At 37.0% G+C, this 20,858-nt stretch overlaps 1 protein-coding gene across 1 annotated transcript; it reads left to right on the top strand.

The window, feature by feature from the left end:
- The first annotated feature begins 16,424 nt into the window (after positions 1-16,424).
- LOC105052560 (GATA transcription factor 15) lies at positions 16,425-17,543 on the top strand. The gene is made up of 3 exons (XM_010933401.4): positions 16,425-16,789; positions 16,910-17,026; positions 17,141-17,543. Exons 1-3 carry the CDS (start codon positions 16,769-16,771, stop codon positions 17,417-17,419), a joined length of 417 nt encoding a protein of 138 aa, XP_010931703.1. The 5' UTR covers positions 16,425-16,768; the 3' UTR covers positions 17,420-17,543.
- The last annotated feature ends 3,315 nt before the right edge of the window (positions 17,544-20,858 follow it).

Consider the following 20,858-nt stretch of genomic DNA (forward strand, 5'->3'; position numbering starts at 1 on the left):
TTTTCAGTTATATGTTATTTGATATCTGATATCTCATCTGTTTCTATTTTTTTTGTTGTGAATGTGTTTAAAACTTTTTAGGAGTTCAAAAAATATAGGAGTGTAACTAAATCTAATGATGGCAAATCTGTGGATCTTTAATTGGGAAGCGAATAATTAATTATAACCGCTTTAGTGTTTGGATGTACTCAAGTATTGGTGAAATACTATATAATATCCTAATCTTTTAGTTATGGCACGTGATATGCTAAGCGTTTCTATTATTATTGTAGTATCTGAATCTACTTTTAATATTGAAGGTTGTATTCAGAACAAGTATAGAAGCTCTCTCCTTTTTAAAAATATCCAAACTCTTATTTGCACGCGAAATTGGTTGCATAGCTTTATTCCAAATGGTTTTTTTTTAATGTTCTTTGGATTTATTTTAATGTCTTGACTAATGATTGATTTTCAATGGGATTGATTGTCTAATTCTTTTATTATTATGAATTTTAAATAAAGAGGATAGCTTTGAGACAAGTTTATCAAAAGCAGATTCAAATGTTGTGCAGTTTTAAGAAGAGACCAATGAAGATAGTGAAATATGATTTGTTGTGGACATTGAATTTTAGTGTTTTATATGGTTTGGTGTGATAAATTATTGAATTGATGATATTTGAAATTTTGAATTTCTAGTTTATTAATGTTTGGGTTGAATTTTTTGAATTTAGATGTTTGAATTGATGATGTTTCAATTGAAGATATGCTATATGTTGATTTTTTTATCAGATTATTGGTTTTTACTTTGAATTGCAAGTAGATAAAATACTCAACATATTGCACATCATGATAGGAGATAAGTTTGAACACTCTGAATTTGGTCAATGGCTAGCATTAACAAATTTTGGATGAATTTATCAAGCGACAATAATCTTACATCACATGCATGATATGTGGAGCAAATCAAATAATCTTTATTATGAATGGATGAATGGTTGTCAAATCCAAAAGCATCTGCTATCACTCTCTAATTCAACTTCTATTTATTCTTTTTAGAAATATTTTTTAATATATGGTGTTCTATTACAGTATTTCTATTTTGTTAGGCTCTGGTGGTGTAGTAGAAGGGCTGGATGTTTAAAATTTTTTATTCAAAATATCTCAGCGCACGAAAACCCTAGAACCCAAAATCTTTTGACTATAACAATCAAAGCATAATTAATCTTGGATAAGAAGAATACCTGTAATGCTAATCTCAATTTTTATGTGACGTCCAAGTGTCTGCCCTCCAATGGTGATCTATATGGAAGTTGAGCCAAGAACAGCACTCCTTGAACCTTGCTTCAAGAGTTCTAGCCTCTAGAACTTGATTAGCCTTGTACCGATCAGATGTCTCCAAGAACATGATTTGACGCTCTTAGAACCTCCTCTGGACTTCTAAATTTTCTTTTTTAGGACCTTCTCTACCCTTGCCTGGATCTGATTAGGCTTTGTCTTAAGTGCCAAAGTCTTATCCTAAAATTAGGATAGGTTGTAAGAAAGAAAGGAGAGACTCGGAGATAAAATTGGAAAGCTGATTGGAATATCTCAGAGACCAACGTGCAAGCCTTTTTATGGGCATCAGAGGGGTGCCTAAAAGAAAGAACACACCTATTCTGAATGCCTTATTTGATTTGCATATCAGAAAATTAAGAGTCTTCAGACAGAAGGACTCTTTTGCCTAATACGTCGATCTGAAGTTTCACCCGTGCGTACATCCAGAGAAGGGATGTTTTCATATCCCTTCTCAAATCAAAAAAATTTAGAACTTATGACGTGGCAAGAGGATTAAATTCTAATTCCAAATGATAAGATAAAAAAATAAGAAAACCTCCGAAGGGATTCCTTCTCGCATCTCTTCACGTGACAAACTTATCACTGCATGCGCGCTCGGTAGGGATGTTTTTGGCATCCAATTGACCATCAGATATATCTGAAAATATTTTAGATAAATATCCATTTAAATATGGTTTCAAAAAGAAGTATTATCTAATAGATCATGCCCCATTCAAATAAAGTTTGAATGGGAGAAAGAATTATTAACGCGAGGAGTCATGTGACTCATCTTCGCATGCACGCTACGCAATCGAATTTCTTTCCAACTTTTCTCCATGCATAAAATTCAAAAAATTTACAACTCATATTTTGAGATATGTACTAGAGGATGAAAGATGATGTGGGTTGCCACACGCATCTAAATCTCAAGTCAGAAGGATTCCATCCTTCCGCTCACATGAATACGCGCATGCCCTCTTCTTTTGCGTGCCTAGAGTCCAATCAAACTTGGACTCTTGGTCATAGTGCCCCACAAGGCAAGGTGGTGCCATCTAATAGCTGCCACTCCCAAATTTAAACCTAAATTAGCCCATGGCATAATTTAATTTGATCAGAAAGTAAGATTCGAACCGAATCTGAATCCTATTCAAGGAGCTAGGATTTCTACACATGCTAGTATGTTTATCGAAAACTCTGATTGGATTCAAAAATTCAATCAACCTTATCAAAAGAGTCCTTGATCAATTTTCTTATGTGCGTGACCCATTGGATTTCATATCTAACTAACAGTAGGTCTGGATGTAAGTTGACCTAATTTGATTAGACTCCAATTTGAATGATTTAGGTCCAATCGAGCTAACCGAGTTCAACAATCAGAATCTTTTTTAATTGACGATCAAATTAAACTCTTTAATTCGATCAAATCTACAGGTCAAGATTGACATCTAGCAATGTATCATAACTATATAGAAGATATAAAATTTGGTAAAAATATCAAATATATCTTTTAATAGTAAGTTACCGTGCAATTCAATCCTTCAATCATTCTTGCATCACGAAATATTCATGAGTATGGAATAATATCAAACTCAAACATATATTCATATCAATTCTCCATCAACCAATGATGACTCCGATGATGAAGCATTAAAAATTCTTTCTAATTTTTGTTCTGCTTTTGGTCAAAAGATTTTTTTCAAGTCATCTAGAGATGAAACTTTACAGGATGCGATATTCTCTTACTGGGAATGATCGATTCTATATTGACCGACTCATAACCTTCGTATATACTCCATCATATTCAGAACATCCCGTATATGTCTTAATATTATGCCTGGATATAAACTAAATTATGGGTTCATGTGCATAAGATTTCATGATGATCTTAGGTCTAAGGATTACTTGCATAACTTCTACTTAGAGAACTATCTTTTGACATGCAAGTAAGGTTTCTATAAGATGTTCTCTATCAATGAGTCAATTCAGTAGACTCATATCCAAATGAGCATGTACATCATTGTATTAGTATTTTCACATAAGTGGCTAGTGAGATCAGCCACTCTCTCTGTCAAGCATACATAGGATGTACTAGTCTTTTCGAAATACTGATCTCCAACTCAATACTCTCACGATCAAAAATATTTAAAATTAAGATTTTAAGGTTTTAAGTCTCACTGGCATGACCCATTCATATCTCCTAAAATGATTGTCTTAATTTTTTAGGTTCATTATAATCTTAGACATAATAAGATGCAGCTAAAATGATGAATCAATTTTTTATTTTATTATCAAATAATAAATATTATTATATGAGTTGAAAATTTATAAAAAAAATTCTATTACAACATACATGCGATTGATTTGTAGGACACATTTCTTTCATATTTGTCATAGCCTTACAGCATTTCTGTGTCACTTTGACTCTACTCCTTGTTACTCCAACTCTGCAAGTCATTCACAAACTATTTGCTAACAAAAGAATATACTAGATCCTAATTGATAGATAAAATGGGCAAAACCTTGACTGTGGACTAATTAAGGTCCATCATTAATTCCATTAGCCGGCAACACTAGAATCTTTCTGAGACAGTGAGATATAATTGTTTGACTGTTCCAATTTTTTTTTCTATATTTTGATGGGCTGGCCCGACCCAGCCTACGGCCCTTAAAGGGCTGGGCTGGGCCAGTTATATGCTGTTCCATTTTTGGCTCGGCCTAATCCGGCCCGGCCTATCAAATTTTAGATCCTTGTGGGTTGGGTCGGGCCAGGCTGGGCCGGCCCATTTTGACAGCAATAGATGTACTTCATGCCCTTCTCTCACCATAGTTTAGTAGCATAGTGGATATTAATAGAGTTATGTAATTTTATGCTGCAAGAGAAACTCTTTGTGCACTGTGGGCGGTGTAGAAAATCCAACGTGGAGCACACCACTTTATGTGATTGGTCCATATAGCCACCGCTTTTCAGCATACATTTAATACATGTAATTTAACTTTTTCATTTAAACATTTTATATGACGAAAATATACCTGCTATTTGAAAAAAATTATGACATCCTGTGGCATATTATGACTTCTTACACATAGGATATTATAATATATCCAAAAAAATTATGACATCTTACGGTATATTATGATATCCTACGTCAAATTATGACTTCCTACATGCAGGATATCATAATATGGCTCAGGATGTTATAATATGATCCAAGATGTCATAATATAGAAGGAGCATTTTTATCCAACCACTTTCTAACGTGCATTTAATGCCAACAATTTCGCTTGTTCGTTTGAAAATTTTGAATGACGAAAATATCCATGCTCTTTGAAAAAAAATATGATATTTTGTGATATATTATGACATCCTACGTCAAAATTATGACTTTCTGCCACATGATGTTATAATATGGACATAAAATATCATAATTTTTTAGATTAATTATCTAAAAAATCTTATACTTTTTGAGAATTTTTAATTTTAACATAATTTTTAAATTTTTTAAATTAAGTTTGCATACTATTCAATCTATTGCAATGTTGGCTTGCTGTTAACTGGTGTTGAAATTTACCGTTAAAGATACATACATGAAAATGAGGTGTTAAATTTAATAAAAAGAAATGAAATATTTGACTTTTATATTTCTTCATCTCCTCGACGTCATGGATTTTCGGATCTATGGCGGCTCTCCGATGATTCTCTTTTCCATTCTACTGATCTCCACCACCGACGTCCGCTCTGCATTGCAGAGAAGTTAGTGTCCCATCTCATGTTGCCATTATCCAGCACTGGCTAAATCAAACCCAACTCCATCCCCATCACCCTCGATTCCCACTACACCGAGCTTGCTAAGAGGGCATGCAGAGGAGTTGCAGCACTGAGTGGGGGGGAGGGGCGCGGTGGGTGTGACTGATAGGCGAGGCGATGCCGCCCGGGGGGGTTGGGTGAGGGTTTCTCTACGGGTTGCGAGGGAAGGATAGTGGTGGCGCGGAGGGCATGACCAGGAGGGGAGGTGGCCCACACCGCCAGAGGGCGTGGGGGGTTCTCCACGGGCCGTGGGTGATTGAGGGTGGTGGTGTGCAGAGGGCGCGATCGAGAGGGGAGGCGGTGCGGGCCTTGGGAGGTTGTCTGCAAGCCGCGGTGGATGGGGGTGGTGGTGCGTGGAGGTTGCGACTGAGAGGGGAGGCGGCACAGGCCTTGGGGTTCTGGGGGGTTCTTTGTAAGCTGCAGGGGACGAAGGGCACGATCGAGAAGGGAAGCAGCACGGGCCTCATGGGATTCTCCGCAGGCTGCGATGGACGAGGGTGGTGGCACGCCGAGGCTGCAACCTAGAGGGGAGGCGGCACAGGCCCGAGGGGGTATGGGGGGTTCTCTATAGGCTGCGAGGGATAGAGGGTGCGACTGAGAGAGGGAGGTGGCACGGGCCTCGGGGTTTCTCTGCAGGCCGCAGTGGATGGGGGTGGTGGCGTGTGGAGGTTGCGACCTAGAGGGGAGGCGGCATGGGCCTCGAGGGTGTGTGGGGGGGTTCTCTGCAGGCCGCGGGGGACGGAGGGCGTGATCGAGAAGGGATGTGGCGTGGGCCTTGGGAGGTTCTCTACAGGCCGCGATGGACAGGGTGGTGGCATGCGGAGGTTGTGACCAAGAGAGGAGGCGGCGCGGGCCCAGGGCGATGTTGTGGGTTCTCTACAGGCCGTCGGGGATTGATGTGGACAGCCGCAATTAGAAATAATGGCTTATAATAAAAGTTAAAATATATATATTCTTCCAAGGGAGATTGATGGTGGTATATATTTTTTTATTAAATTTAACACTTCATTTTCACGTATGCATCTTTAAAATGGCAAATTTCAACATTGGTTGACGACGGACCAACGTTATAACAAATCGGATAGTATGTATATTTGATTAAAAAAATTATGTTAAAATTAAAAATCATCAAAAAAATATAAAATTTTTTAGGTAATTAATTTTTTTCAAAAGGTAGAAATATTTTTATCATTCAAAATTTTTAAATAATAAAATAAAATTATAAATATTAAATATATATTAAAAATAATAATTATATGGATCAATCGTATTAAATTATAAGTATTACTTGATTAATCCTCTCTCTATCGCCCGCCGTGCGCAAAGAATTCTTCTATGCTGCAAACATTCAAAACTGTGCCGGTAAGCTTGTTCCAGCTTGAGTTTTGTTGGTATGTGCTTGAACATAAAAGCAGAGAAATATTTAAAAATAGATTTCTGGGACAAATCTCCCTTACAGTGCTAGGAGAACGGGTGGTTTAAAAAGTGGGTTGGGTCCAACGCTCCTTTAACTGGATAGGCAGTTGTTGCTTCGCTGCAATTATTGGGAGAGCGGGTTTGAGTAGTGCACTCAAATATATTACAGATGACCCATGATTTCCGTGGATCAAATGCAAGATTAAAGACCACATCAAACCATCAAAGGGTCCCATGAGCATTGGAATCAAACCTTTTCCAAGAGTTATGAGGATATTCTAAAGCTGCCATATGGTGGGTTTGCTTGTGGGTGCATAATCTAAATACTCCTTTGTACCTCATACTAACAAAATTTGCTAGTCTCATACGCCATGGTGTTGGATTATACTGTGGTTTTGCTTGTGGGTGCACAATGCAAGTACTCCTAAACACCTTCTTAGAACAGAATTTGCAAGTCTCATACACAATGATGCTGGATTCATGTCCTAGCTAGGATATTGACACATATTAAAATCAGAAATATAATATGTAAAACATCTATATTTTGTCCCATCATTTTGTGCATGATAATTGTTGCAGTCGGAAAGATGATCTTGCTCAGATTGTCGAGCTGGAGTCTAGAAGAAGAGATGTATATTAGCAATTAGGGATTGATTGATATACGCAGCGAAAAGATAAAATAAAAATTTCAATTAATCATACAGCGAAAAAATAAGATTAATTTTAGGATAATTATTACGTGAGATCTCATCTCAAATCAACCCCTGATCCATCATAGTTGTTAAAATTAAGATTAAGAAATGAGTATTAAGTCTTCACTTTTGTGCGGATAATTTTTTATCGTAATTTGAAAATCGTGGATATCTTCTCGATTTTGTTGAAGCTGCACAAGCATCCAGCCACTATAGATATCCACATAAGAGAGGTCAAAGATTCTTTTCAATTTATTTTGATTTTCTTTATAAGAAAATCAGCATATAATCTTCTCTTCGCAGCTTTTGATCATGCTTCAGCTTTTGATCGCTAGATGCCGGAAGGAAGAGAGAGAAAAAATTTGCAAGTCACCCAACCTTTGGGCGACCCACCTATGGGCATGAGAGAGAGAGAAGAAGAGTGTGAGGTGTGAAAAGGGATCCGAATTTTGCTTTCTTTCTTACTACCCCAAAAGCCACATGTTGAGACCCCTTGATTTATAGGCATGAACCCTTCACACTTTAGACTCCTTGATGTGCAAGGAATAGGGGCGCTAGATGGAGTCTTCTTCGCATGAAGAGGTGAGCATGAAGGTGGGATGGCATTACGAGTTCCCTTATGTAGACATAGGGTGCACAAAAAAACTCAAGACGCACAAGAGTCCTTCAACTCCTAAATTTTCTGGACTCTCTCTCCCCTTTCCACGTCAAAACTTTCTTTTAGATGTGATGACTCATAGCTCAAATCCAAGTGGGGCATTGGGTCTTAATATGAGATCCAATCTCAAATCAGTAAGGAGTCCTAATCTCATAAGGCTTTGATCAAATCAAACTTTTTGATTTAGTCCAACCCTTTTAATTTCTCAAATCCTTATTTGACAAGGACTCAAGCTCATGATGCCCTCTCTCTCTCTTTGCATAATTAATAATTAAGAGCATGGTTTGACCAACTCAAAATCCTTATCGCATAAGGACTCTTGATGGCACAAGAAATCTAGGGTTTAATCATGTGCTAGCATGAAAATCTAAAATTCTTTAGGATTTCACAAATCCTAATTCGATTAGAATTTCTCAAGTCCAATCTTAAATTCTTGATCTATTTTCTTTTATGTGTGACCTCATAGGTTCTATTCTTTCTGATAGTGGATATATTGTAATCTCTATTATCAATATCATTAAAACTCCTTTCAATGGACTGAAATAATTTCAACTCACTCAATGAGAATTATAGATCATCAAAATAATTTCATGAGTCTCACAATCCATCAGTGATGTCTAGCATCACGTAGTGGCATTCCAGCAGAATGGAATAAATGAATTTCTAGGTATAATTACTGTATGATACAATCTTTTTATTGCGAGTTCCAACAAGATGGATGTTATAAAATTTTTTTCCAAATTTTATCGTTTATCATATATCAAATTTATTCAACTCGAGTTCTTGATATGAAAACTATAAAAAAATTTTTTCATTATTCACACAATTCTGACCAAAATCTTCTGAACTCGATCTCATAAATCATATAGGACTATCTCCTTTATCCATCAAGATCAATAGATTCTATATACGTACACACTTTATTCCTACAATAAATTTACTGCAGCTAACATATACCACAAGAATCTATATGGTTAGGAGATCAAGTGTATGTGCAGTCAAATTATGGCAACTCTATTGTGAAATAGCAGAGATATCGTAGATCAAAGGACTAGTCATATTACTATAGCATCGAGCAAGTCATTGATGAGTGAGTAGATATCCAAGTAACTTCTCGTATTGGTCACACTTGATATCCTTACTTTCTAACAACCACCTGCACTTTCATTTCAGTGTCTCCACATTATAGATTCGAGATTTATCTATGTTAAAAAGAAATCGATCCGTGCATCAATTTATTTGGATCAATCACTGTCCCCACGATGATCCATCGATCGGGAGTATGTAGGAATTAATCATCAATGATATATACCTCAAATTCTCAACTCTTGAGAATATGTGTCATCATCTTATTAATTCTTTGGACCATTCATGGACACATACACAACATGAATGAAATAAATAACTCAATTTTATAGATATTAAATATAAAATTATATCCTACAATAAATATATGTATTAATCGATCGGCTTCTTAGGCATACATCTAACAATGTAATGATCTCCGATGGGCTGATTGGACCGCTAGAAGTGCACAAATCGGATTTAATCCTCGAGCGATCCCACAAATTGGATCCTGCAAAACCATCAAAGACAAAAAAAGTTCTCATATTGGGTGGAGGGTTCCCAATAGCAGACCCTCCGATGCCTAAGTCAGTCTCCTATAGAAATGAATAGAAGAGATCTGAGCTTTGGAGAGAGATTTGTGGTGATTGGAACCCAGTACGAGATGGAAAGGAATGTAGGCGGAGTGATAGAGTGTGGGAGTCTGACAGACTTTGAGATGGTGCTTGGAGTGTCCAGGTGGATTTTAAGATGAGCTCAAGGTTGGTGGGAAAGATGAGTCCAGTACGCATGAAGCTTGTCTTCGAGAGATGGCATGTAGAACAAGTATTGACTTACTTGGAGGGTTCAAAGAATCTGCAGTTTATGGATGAAGGTGGGTATTTGTCGCGTGGGGGACGCATGCCATTTATCTTTCTAGGGCTCACAGAGATGTGCCTAGGTTATTAGAGAATAATAGCTTACATGTCCTGAATTTGTTGAAGTAATATAGTGGTGGAGTAGAACTGACAGCTTGTCATCTAGCGGATAGAAAGCTCTAGAACTCTTTTGGCGTGGTCTGCAAATCCATGTGATGGTGATTGGTCTGCAAATCCATGTGATGGTGATTTGTTGGCCGTTATATCATCTATCAATTGGGACACATATATAGAGCCACTATTGAGATGCCAGTGCTAAGGTGGATAGAGCATTTTGGATGTATCAATAGTCATATTAGATGAATATTCTTTCTTAAAAGAAATTATATCCTATACTGTATGCACCATATGATTGTGTATGCCATTGATTATAGCCACTTACACTTACTGTTAATGGATCACATTTATCAAACACTTATTTTGACGCATTGGCACTATGAACGAGCAGTTATAATTATCGATATGTATGCCATTAATTATCATCACATCACGCATGTTACGTAGGATATATATATATATATATATATATATATATATATATATATATATATATATATATATATATATATTTTTTTTTTTTTTTTTTCATCTCTATGTAGGATACAATTTTTTTCTTCATCGTGGAGAAAGATTGCTTGAACTGATGCCAACTGATACAAAGATGTTATGCCCCCTTTAGGGGATGAAGGACATATTGCTTCCTTCGGGATAAGACTCGGGAAAGTCTAGTTGGACTCTGAGGAAGTTTAGGTTCCTCGAGAGTCAATAGGATGTGAAAGCACAATAAAAATATAAAACATCTCATCTAATATGCCCACCCTTTTCTCTTGATTAAATGGTGCTGTATGCGTTGTTTAGTGTGCGGGTTTGGAGTCCGGGGGCTTTGGTTGGGTGGTAGTTTTGTCGAGTGTTGAGAAAAGAAGAGACCAAAAAGATGGAAGCCCTGGCTTTCGTTTTCCGCCGTCTTGTCCCCGTAAACACTGTGTCTGGCCGGCCTCTGCCCTTCCGTTTCTACTCGCGTGTCCAAACGCCGGCGTCCACCGCTTTTCATTTTTAATCTTCCGTGTCTTTCTTTTCTAAAAATTATACATTACTTTTTAAGACAATTTTGATTTGAAGGAATTGGACTGGAAAATAGAAATGGGAAGAAGTTCCTAAAATTTTTTATCCAGATAAATTATGGTAAATATTTAAAAAATTTCTATCCATTAAAATTTCGTTTAATGGTAATGCCTAGTTATCTTCTTTTTTTTTTTTTTTCCCCCTCAGATTAGCTGGTTAAAATGTGTAGGTTTCCTTGTAATGTGGCTGAGAACCGGTACTCAAGTCTTGACGAGCCTTTCCATGAGCACAAATTTCAAAGCCTTACAAATTTTTTAGACGATACATGGGATAAGATGGATGACTTTTCACATGGAATGGGATGTGATGGGAACAACCTCATGGTATTTTCAATTTACTTCTTTCGGTTTTGCCCATATTCAAATGTTTGATGGAGAGAGCAAAAGGCTAGGTTAAATGCTCTAGTCACAAAATCAAAATTCAAATAGGGATGAGGGACTCCCTAAGCCATTTGATTGGATGAGCCGTACTCTGATTTTGATTTCAAAGGAGAATGAGAATTACTCCAATCCTTTGACACTCAATCGCAATACTTTCATAGTATATAAATTTCAATCTGATTTAGATCATAAACCAAATAGGTCAGAAAATAGGACCATCTCGATTTCTATTCTAATCTATTTCAATTCAGATTTCAAACGTAAACCAAAGGCATTTTGTGGTGGAGGATTGTATTATTTGCTTTACCATAATTTTAAAAATGCTTTATAAACATTATTGACGTATAAGTGGTATGATACTAAATATGGAGAACCATTCAAACTTATGTGCATTAGTGAGAGCATAATCTAATTGAAAACAATACAATACTCTATATCATATACTATACTTTTGACATGCACAGACATATGGGCATGATGGGCAATTAACTTCATCCGCTATCAATCATAGCCATTCATTCGTTCATTACCTTGTTGAAGTGACAATGTGGGAAAAAGCATAATAGGTAAGATTTCCCTCTAATTATAAAGTCTCAAGAACAATAACAATCTTGCTATCTTGTGTCTTCTACTTATCAAGTAGGCATGGGCGTTGGCAATTCCCTTCAATCCAAATAGTACTAGAGAAACTATAGGCTTCTTCTCCTAAAAGTGATGAACAATGTGAAATTGTCTATAAATCTCATACAGCCATAATAAATGCTTTTGTAAAATTCAAACTTTACGCACTTATTATCAAGTGGTTATGCAGTATAAAGCCATAACATTTGTAGGAGGGAGTCCTTACATAGTTTTAGATGAATCAAGTGTTAGCATTTTTCGACATGTGGGCTTCCATTAATTGGACATTTTAATAAAAAAAATGAAACTGATTAAGATTTAATGGTCTGTAATTCCGAAAACTCCGAAAGGTGGGAATTTTAACAGACAGAATTCCAAAGGTCAGAACTTAAAGTGTGGTTCATTGGTATGGGCCATAGTATTCATGAAGCTATTGATGGGGAGGCTCATGAACTACTATATGCCAGGTCTCTCCCTTAGTCTGTAACAATAGAACATTTGTCTCCTCCCATTAGAGAGTTCTAAATCAGATTATAAGGGAGAAGCACTTGGTGTAAAATATTGTTCTTATTTCCACTGATATTGCGATGGAGCACAAAACAGGTCCGTGATTCTGTAATTTAATTTAGTGTTCTATGCTCTCATGCATGTATCCTGAATATGAATTTTAACATTTTGACATCAAGTTGCTCATAACAACTTGGATTTAGCACTTCACCGCAAACAAGACAACTAAGGTTTAGCATATAAACGAGTTGAGCAAGTTGAGAAAAAATAATCCCAGCTTCTTTTTCTTCTTCCTCACTATAAGCTTCTAAAACATTATTGCAATCTAAAGGCATGGTGTGAAAGTAACTGACTTGTCTAATTTCAGTACTTGGCATGGTTTAGAAGCTTCAAACTTGGGATTAGATTAGGAGGCTCAAGAAACTTGTCTTAGAGGGCGGCAAGTATCTGGGTAGTTAAAGTCCCTTTATTAATGCAAGAGAGCTGGGTTTTGTTTTATCCTGGTCCGGGTATTCCAATATTCTTCCACTTAATCAGTTCTCCAAAAATATATTTTATATTTAAAACTTAGATAAAAAATAAATAATATCTTGCATTTTAGCTTAATTTACAAATACCTCTCTGCATTTCCAATTGCAAGTCAATCTTGTATTTTCTAATTTGTTGTAATATTTTTGACTGATCGCTCAATTTGAGCAAAAACTCACCAATAGTAACTATATGATAAATTATTTTGAATTGGATTGCTGGTGTGGATTAAATATTCAATTCCAAATCTCCATCTCCTCCCCTAATCCTTCTCCAACCCTCGTCGGTGACTCCCCAGTCACCACCACTGCTACTCCCATTCCCTCGGCCATCATTGTCGTTGTCCCTATCTCCATTATCGCCCCCACCCTGTCCTCTTCTCCTCTTCTCTCTTTATTTTATTTTTCCTCTTCCTATCTTTCCTCCTCTCTCTCCTTTCTCTTCTCCCTCTGTTTTTAATTTATTCTTGCTGAAAGGGTTAAAGAACCCTAACTTATTGGTAAGATAAGAGGAATTGCTAGCCAAAAAATGAAAGAAGTTGACAAAGAAATAATTATAAGGGAGAAGAAAATGAGATAACATAGTGAATATGTTGGAATATTGAGCAATTTCTGTCTTTCTCTGATATATGCTTGCAGCAGTTTTAACATCTCCTATTATCTCCTCAGTGGTCTATTGAGTTAATAAAATTAATCACAGTGAAAGGTGGATGGCATTTGAGTGCAAAATGGAATCCAAATATCTACCACTTCTTTGCCAAGTTTCACAATTGCATCTTGATATAAATTCCTCTTTCTGCTACCATAGAAGAGATACACCCTCTTAACCCTTAATGATTGGCCTACCTTAGCTTCCCCTCATCTTACAGTAAGTGGAGTTTTTGTATGCTCTAAAGTACCAAATAAAACTTATGTCAATTTTATGTCATGACCCTCTCAATAAGAACAAAAAACTCTTAATAATGCTATCATCTTCTTCACCTATATTTTGGAAAGAGAGAAAGAAGAGGAGGAAAGAGAGGGAGAGGGAAAGAAAACAGAGAGGAGGAGAGGAGGATGGGGGTCGAGGCAGCGGTTGAAGGATTGGGGGAGGAGATGAGGTTAAGATTAGAGCATGGATATTTTGATCTTTTAAATTTTTTGAATCCATATAATATTTCATGTCATTTTAAATTGGTCCAACAAATCCACGCTAGCTATTCAACTCAAAATAATTTGCCGTGTAGGCACCATTGGTGAGCTTTTGTCCAAATTGAGTGGTCAGTGGAGAATATTGTAACAAATTGAAAAATATAAGATTGACATTATATCAATTGAAAATATAAGAGAATATTTGCAAATCGAACTAAAATAAGCATAATGTTATTTATTTTTTATCCTAAAAATTTCGCATATGAGATTTAAGATAGGTGCAATATCTGAATATATCATTAATCTTTTCCAAGTTTAGTGTGTTTAATATATAACATGAAATTTCTACACAATATTTTTGCTAAAATGTATGACTCCATCCATACATCAAGTAAAATGATGGTTAGTGGTGCACTTTTGAAAACCTTAAAATTAAACTACTAGAAGAAATGATATATCAAGATGTTGCCACCACATGAAGTATTTGCATCAGTGCTAATGCTGGACCAATCCATAGGTTCTATAGATGTGATCAATCCATTAAAAATTAGGATAGTATGGAATGAAAATTAACCAATTTTTGGATGATCAAATCTATTTATCAGCGAGTTTTAGACAAATCCTAATTTGATATGACTTTGCAAGTTTTGAGGGGATGAATGTTGGAGCAAGATCTCTTTCTAGTTCTTTTATAGAATATATGGCTTCACAACATGAGTTAGACAATTATCGCTCAATTTATTGAAATTTCTTGTATTGATATAAAAGACTTGGATTGGTTCATGCCCTCGCACCTCCATTTAGACGAGCTTCTACCTATCCTAGAGTTCAAAAATGTGAAAAGATTATAATACTAAGCTTGTACTTGCACAGGTAGACATCCTGTAGTGTAACTCCTATCTCTATATGGCTTATACAACATGTAAAAGACTTATTAGGAACTAATTCTGATATATATCTCATAGAGATATATCTTGCTTTATTCCTCGACTGATAGTAGTACTTTTATAAATATAAAAAAAATTATAACACATTAAATTAGGATATAATCTATTACTTATATTTTTAATTTTAAAAAATTATTCCCTCCATTATATGCACCACGTGGTTATATAAATTATTGATCATTACTGTTTATTTCTGTAACAATGTATCGAGATATAATCTCGATGAATAGAATCAATAAAAATATTTACGATGATTGATGGTGTGCATGGCAACATAATGCATGCAGTGTAAGAATTAATTCCATCTCTAATAATTGGGTGGGGATGGCATGGATGGCCACCATTGCAGACGTCTCTATGTCTCCTATAACGTAGACCCCATTATGAGATCCGATTAACCGTCAACACCTCAACTCCGCCCGTACCAATCTTTTCCCTTATCTTAGAATTCAGCTTCACTATGTCAATGAATCATACACCATCCGAGCAAGCAACATTTGTATCACATTTTTTCAGACCCAGAAGCCTCTTCACCCCCACGACACGGTGGAGCCAGGCCGGACGTCCGGTCTAGACACGTCTGCCGGCTCGATCCGGGACCATCCCAACGGTCGATCCCACCCGTACGGCACCTCCCCCCCACTTTTCGCACCGTCGGATCCCGTTCAGACGTCATCTACTCACTCCCCCAAATGACCGAAATACCCCCACGCGTCACTCCGCTCACGGCCCCGCGGGATGAGGTATCCCACGTGGCGCCCCCTACGACGGACACGGAGACAACCGTCAAATCTAAGTCACCGAGGGTATCACCGTCATTTCACTGAAATTTCCAGCGCTAGGGTTTCGTGAGTTCTCTCCGGCCTTAAGCTTTTGTGGAGGTGCGGCGCTAGCATCCGATTACCGATCAGCCATCTTCTACAAAACAGCAAAACCATCACTCAGCCAGCTTTACACGGCGGAGGCCACGTGTATGTATTCCAAAAGCTAATCTATGGGTGGCACGTTAGATTTGTGAGACGCCCCTGTTTGACGGTATGCAGGGGATCTGGGAGTTGTGTCCGATCTTATGTCGGTTGAGACGGTAACTTACGCCCGCACGAGCAAATAAATAAAGGCTGCACGGCGCCCAGAGGCTTGTTTGGGTCCAGGCCCTAATTTATTTATTCATTAAATCTAATTAAATTGGTAGTTGTTAAGAGAGTTATTACATTAATTATATTTTATTGGATCCCTTTCTCCCTTATTCCGCTGCTCCTATTTTTTCCCTTTTTCCCTCCATTCCTTTCCGTTTCCCTCCATTCTCCCTCCTCTCTCTAGATTTCTCTCTCCTCTGCTTTCTTGTTCTTTATAAGCTCTAAAAATCTCGCCTTTTTCACGTTAAATCGAGAAGAGATCAAAGATCTCACAAAGATTAGCGAGGGGTAGTGAGGTTTTGTTCTTTTGCTGCGGTCTCTTCTCTTCTCTGTTCAAAGATCGCTCCTTCTTCTTGTTAAACGGAGCTGGAAGCAAAGATCTCGCGAAGAGAGCGAGGGAGAGTGAGGTTTTGTTGTTCCCCCGCAATCCCCTGCATCAGATCTTGGCTAAAGGAGCGATCTTGAAGCCTGTCTTCTCTTCTATCTCGATTGGAGTACGCCTTCTTTTTTCGTTTTAGATCTTCGAGAAAGCAGCGATTTTGGACCGACTAATGGATCTATCTGGTGAAAAGGTGAGATCCTGGATCGATTTGTTCCATTTTGATCTTTGTTTTCGTTTTTTAAAAAAAAAAAAAAAAAACTATAACGGATTTAAGTGCGCTGATCTGTTTTTGGTTTTGATTTGGCTTCAGGAAACCGGAACTATAGATCTGGGTAGTAGCAGAGAGAGCTCAGGGGAGCTGAAGAGCTGTGCGGATTGCCGGACCACCAAGACGCCACTCTGGCGAGGGGGCCCCTCTGGACCTAAGGTAGTACCGATCGATCTAAACCCTAATCGATTCGAAAAATTGGATTTTGATTCGTTTCGCGGGGTCTTCCGGTCTGATCCATTGTTCTTTTTCCTTTCTTTTGGTGATCCGCAGTCCCTCTGCAACGCGTGCGGGATTCGATACCGGAAGAACAGGAGGGCACTGCTGGAGCTTAAGGAAGGGGAGAGGAGAGAGAGGAAGCAGATGAGAGAGGAGAAAAGTAGCACCAAAGAGTTGGGTGGGGTTTCGGTGAAGCTTAGAATGCTGGGGGTGGGAAGTGAAGTACTGTTTAAGAGGAGATCTCTTCTTGAGAGGAAGAAGAGGAGGATGGGCGAAGTGGAGGAGGCTGCTGTGCTCTTGATGGCCCTCTCCTCTGGATTTCTCTATGCTTAGTTTTACTCTGTTATTAGTTGAGAGAGGGAGGAGAAGAAAAGGAGAAGTTTTGGATGTTTGTCTTCTTTTTTTTTTGTTTCTTTCTGTGGTTTAGGAAGAGGATGGGGGGCGGGGTGGGGGTTTTAATCAATCTAGTATACTGTCACCCCTGTTCTAATGTATAATGTTGCCATAAATGAAGAATTTTGTTGGCTTTTATTTTGCTTTCCTTATCCTTGCTTAGATACTAGCGTGGATATTTTACTCAACAAATAAAAAAGGGGACTGTTTTGAACTATGTCTATTTGAGTTTTGTTGGGTTAATGCATTACATTTATGACTTGATGTGTGAGACAAGCTTGTGACTATGTGGCTGGGATATTGATTGGCTGCTAAGACTATGGCTGACATGTGATTGTTCATCTACTCTTTGGATGCTATGTGTTGGTGGACTTCTCAAGTTATGGTGATATGTTATGATTAGAATGCTGAAGAAGGAATGTCCTGCGGGTGATAGGGAATTTGTTGTTGGAAAGGGCTGCAAGTGTCAGTGTAGGACAGTTGGGTAAGAGCTGAAAAGCTTTCAAGGCTGGTGATGGATTTGGAAGGGGCTAAAAGTTTTGGGGATCATCATCAAATATATGGCCTCAACATCAGGTGCTTTATTTGTAAATCATTGCCAAGGTCATGGACCAATCTTTTGATGATGACTGTATCATCTGCTGTCTCCATGAAGGCGGCATGATAATCAAAAGAATATGATTTCAAAGTCCTGGACCATTTGGATGGTGCTGAATCTTTAATTTTTTGCTGCACCATTTCCTTATGGAGGGAGGGCGGTTGTCTTTTTTGTTGGCAATTTCTTTGCCTGGACTTGCTTGCAGAAAATATACTTTTGTTGGCTTCCGGGCTTTAGAATGCTAATTTACTAAAGAGTTGAAAAATTAATTACACTTATAGCAAGAAATTTGAGCTAAAAGATTTATTGAAGTGTAGAAAATTAGAAACGTTGAAGCGACTTAGCGTGCTCCTTTTCTTGCATTTATGTATACTCATAGAAATAGAAGTCTAGAATTGGAGGAGAAACTATTGTTAAAAAAAAAAAAAAAAAAAAAAAAAAAAAAAAAAAAAAAAAAAAAAAAAAAAAAAAAAAAAAGGAGGTTCGACTTAGTTTGCAGAGTTATATATAATTCACTAACCCACCACCTTGTAACCTTTTGAATTATGCTAAATAGTCAAACTTTTTTCTTCAAAACTATTTTTCCAATCACATTATCATCATTTACCAATGATGGGAATCATATCTTGATTTTGTCGGCACATAAGCAAATATGGGCAGCTATAATGAAAATCATATCTTAATCCTCTCGATACCAAATTAGGCCGACATATGCATTTAATGCAATATAAATCTCAATATCAATATTATATCTAAACTTTCACCTCATTTGTTAAAATCCAGCATAACGCCTATATTAAATGAACAAAATTGATCATGGCTCTGAATTTTTCCATCATGAACTTTACATTTTCGACGCCTTGAGGACATCATTTATGAATATAATTGTGTTGGGATACCCCAACAAAGTGAGGTTGGTGAATGCAAATATACACTTTGACTTGAATTACCCGTGTATTGCAATGTTAGGTCCACCTTCCTTTTGATTTTTAAGGCATTTACGTTCTTACAGCAATTTACTTGGTTAATCGCATTCCCTCTCTAATTTAGTCCAACCGTTCTTTATATAAAAGTTTGTTTAGTACTCGACTTAGTTATGCTCACTATAGGATTTTTGGTTATCTATGTTTTGCCTGTAACATCCATACGAACCATAAATCTGAAGCTCATGCTATTCCTGATATTTTTATAGGTTATTCTTTTAGACAAAAATGCTATCAGATATATCATATCTAAACAAAATAAATATTCACAAGTAGAAATATCTATTTCTTTAAAAATATTTTTTTTTTCCAATATATTCCACTAAGTTCTCTTTTTCCTAACCCAGTCCGACCTGCTCCTGCAAATATTTTTTTCCTTGACCCTACTTTATCTGTACCAGTACCTCCTATCTACTCCACTATTCTACATAACAGTATGATTTCATCCTCTAACCATGAGTTTTCCTCTACTGCACCTATGCCCATTAACCTCATACCTATCATCTTCTCCAAATCACCTCCTACATCATCTAGTGACATTAAACCAACCCCTATATCATTTTATTCAGCTGACCAAGTGACCTACATATCTAAAGGATTATTACTGCTCCACTGCTACCACCTCTAAACTCTGACACCAACGATCCTCATTTTCGGTGTTTTCATCCTAAGTTATATCTTTTCCATTCTCCAACTATTTGATATATGATAAGTTTACCTCCTCTTATCATGCTTTTCTAGTTATTTTTAATTTTATTCCTGAACCTAGAACTTTTTGCAGGCTCTTAAATCTCCTCAATATCGAGAGGCTATGAAGAAAAAAATTTATGTCCTTGAGGCAAATAGTGTCTAGATACTATTACCTCTTTCTCTAGGAAAATAATCTATGGGGTGCAAATAGATGTATAAGGTCAAATACAAATCTAATGGTGCTGTAGAGCGATATACGATCAGGCTTGTGGCTAAGGGGTTTATATAGTAGAAAGGCATTGACTACCATAAGACTTTTGCCCCAATTGTAACAATTATCATAGTTAGTTGCTTGCTTGCTATTGTCATTATTCATGATTGGAATCTTCATCAATTTGATGTTAATAATATATTCTTATATGGAAACTCTCCGAAGTAGTCCATGTAAAAATTCCATCAATTTATCTCACCTGGGAGAGAATCAAGTTTGTAAAATGAACAAGTCATTGGTGGTCTCAAACAAGCTGGCAGAAATTAGTTTCAGAAGTTCTCTCAAGCCTTGCTTGATGTTGGCTTCATTCAATCTTATGCTGATTATTTCATTTTCTTTTATATTTGAGGTAATTCCCAACTCTTCATTATAGCTCATATTGATGATATTATCTTAATCGGTAATAATACTATGGTTATTGATACTCTTAAGTCTATCTCCTCTCCAAATTTTACATTAAAGATTTGGATATTGGGAAGGATCTCTCACGAGTGCGGAATATAGATTCTCCATCTAAGATGGCAATTGCTGGTGTCGATGTCGATGTCACAACAGGAAGGAAGAAGAGAGATATATAAAAACAAACAAATACATGGATCAATCCAAAGCTTACTTTTATGGACTATGCAAGCTTCACTATAGAAAAAAAATAAATACAAGAAGAGATCAAACCCTTTCAACCCTCATATATCAATATCTCTTTCAACAAAAAGCACAAAAAACTCTCACAAAAGGCTCTCAAAAAATCCTCAAGAAAGCTCTCTAGTCACTACAAGCCACTACACGCTCTTCCTAGCCCGTCTGCTCTTTTTAAAGGGCCCAAATCAAGTTCTAGTT

The sequence above is a fragment of the Elaeis guineensis genome, chromosome 10, assembly GCF_000442705.2.
Source record: "Elaeis guineensis isolate ETL-2024a chromosome 10, EG11, whole genome shotgun sequence".
Classification (NCBI taxonomy): domain Eukaryota; kingdom Viridiplantae; phylum Streptophyta; class Magnoliopsida; order Arecales; family Arecaceae; genus Elaeis; species Elaeis guineensis.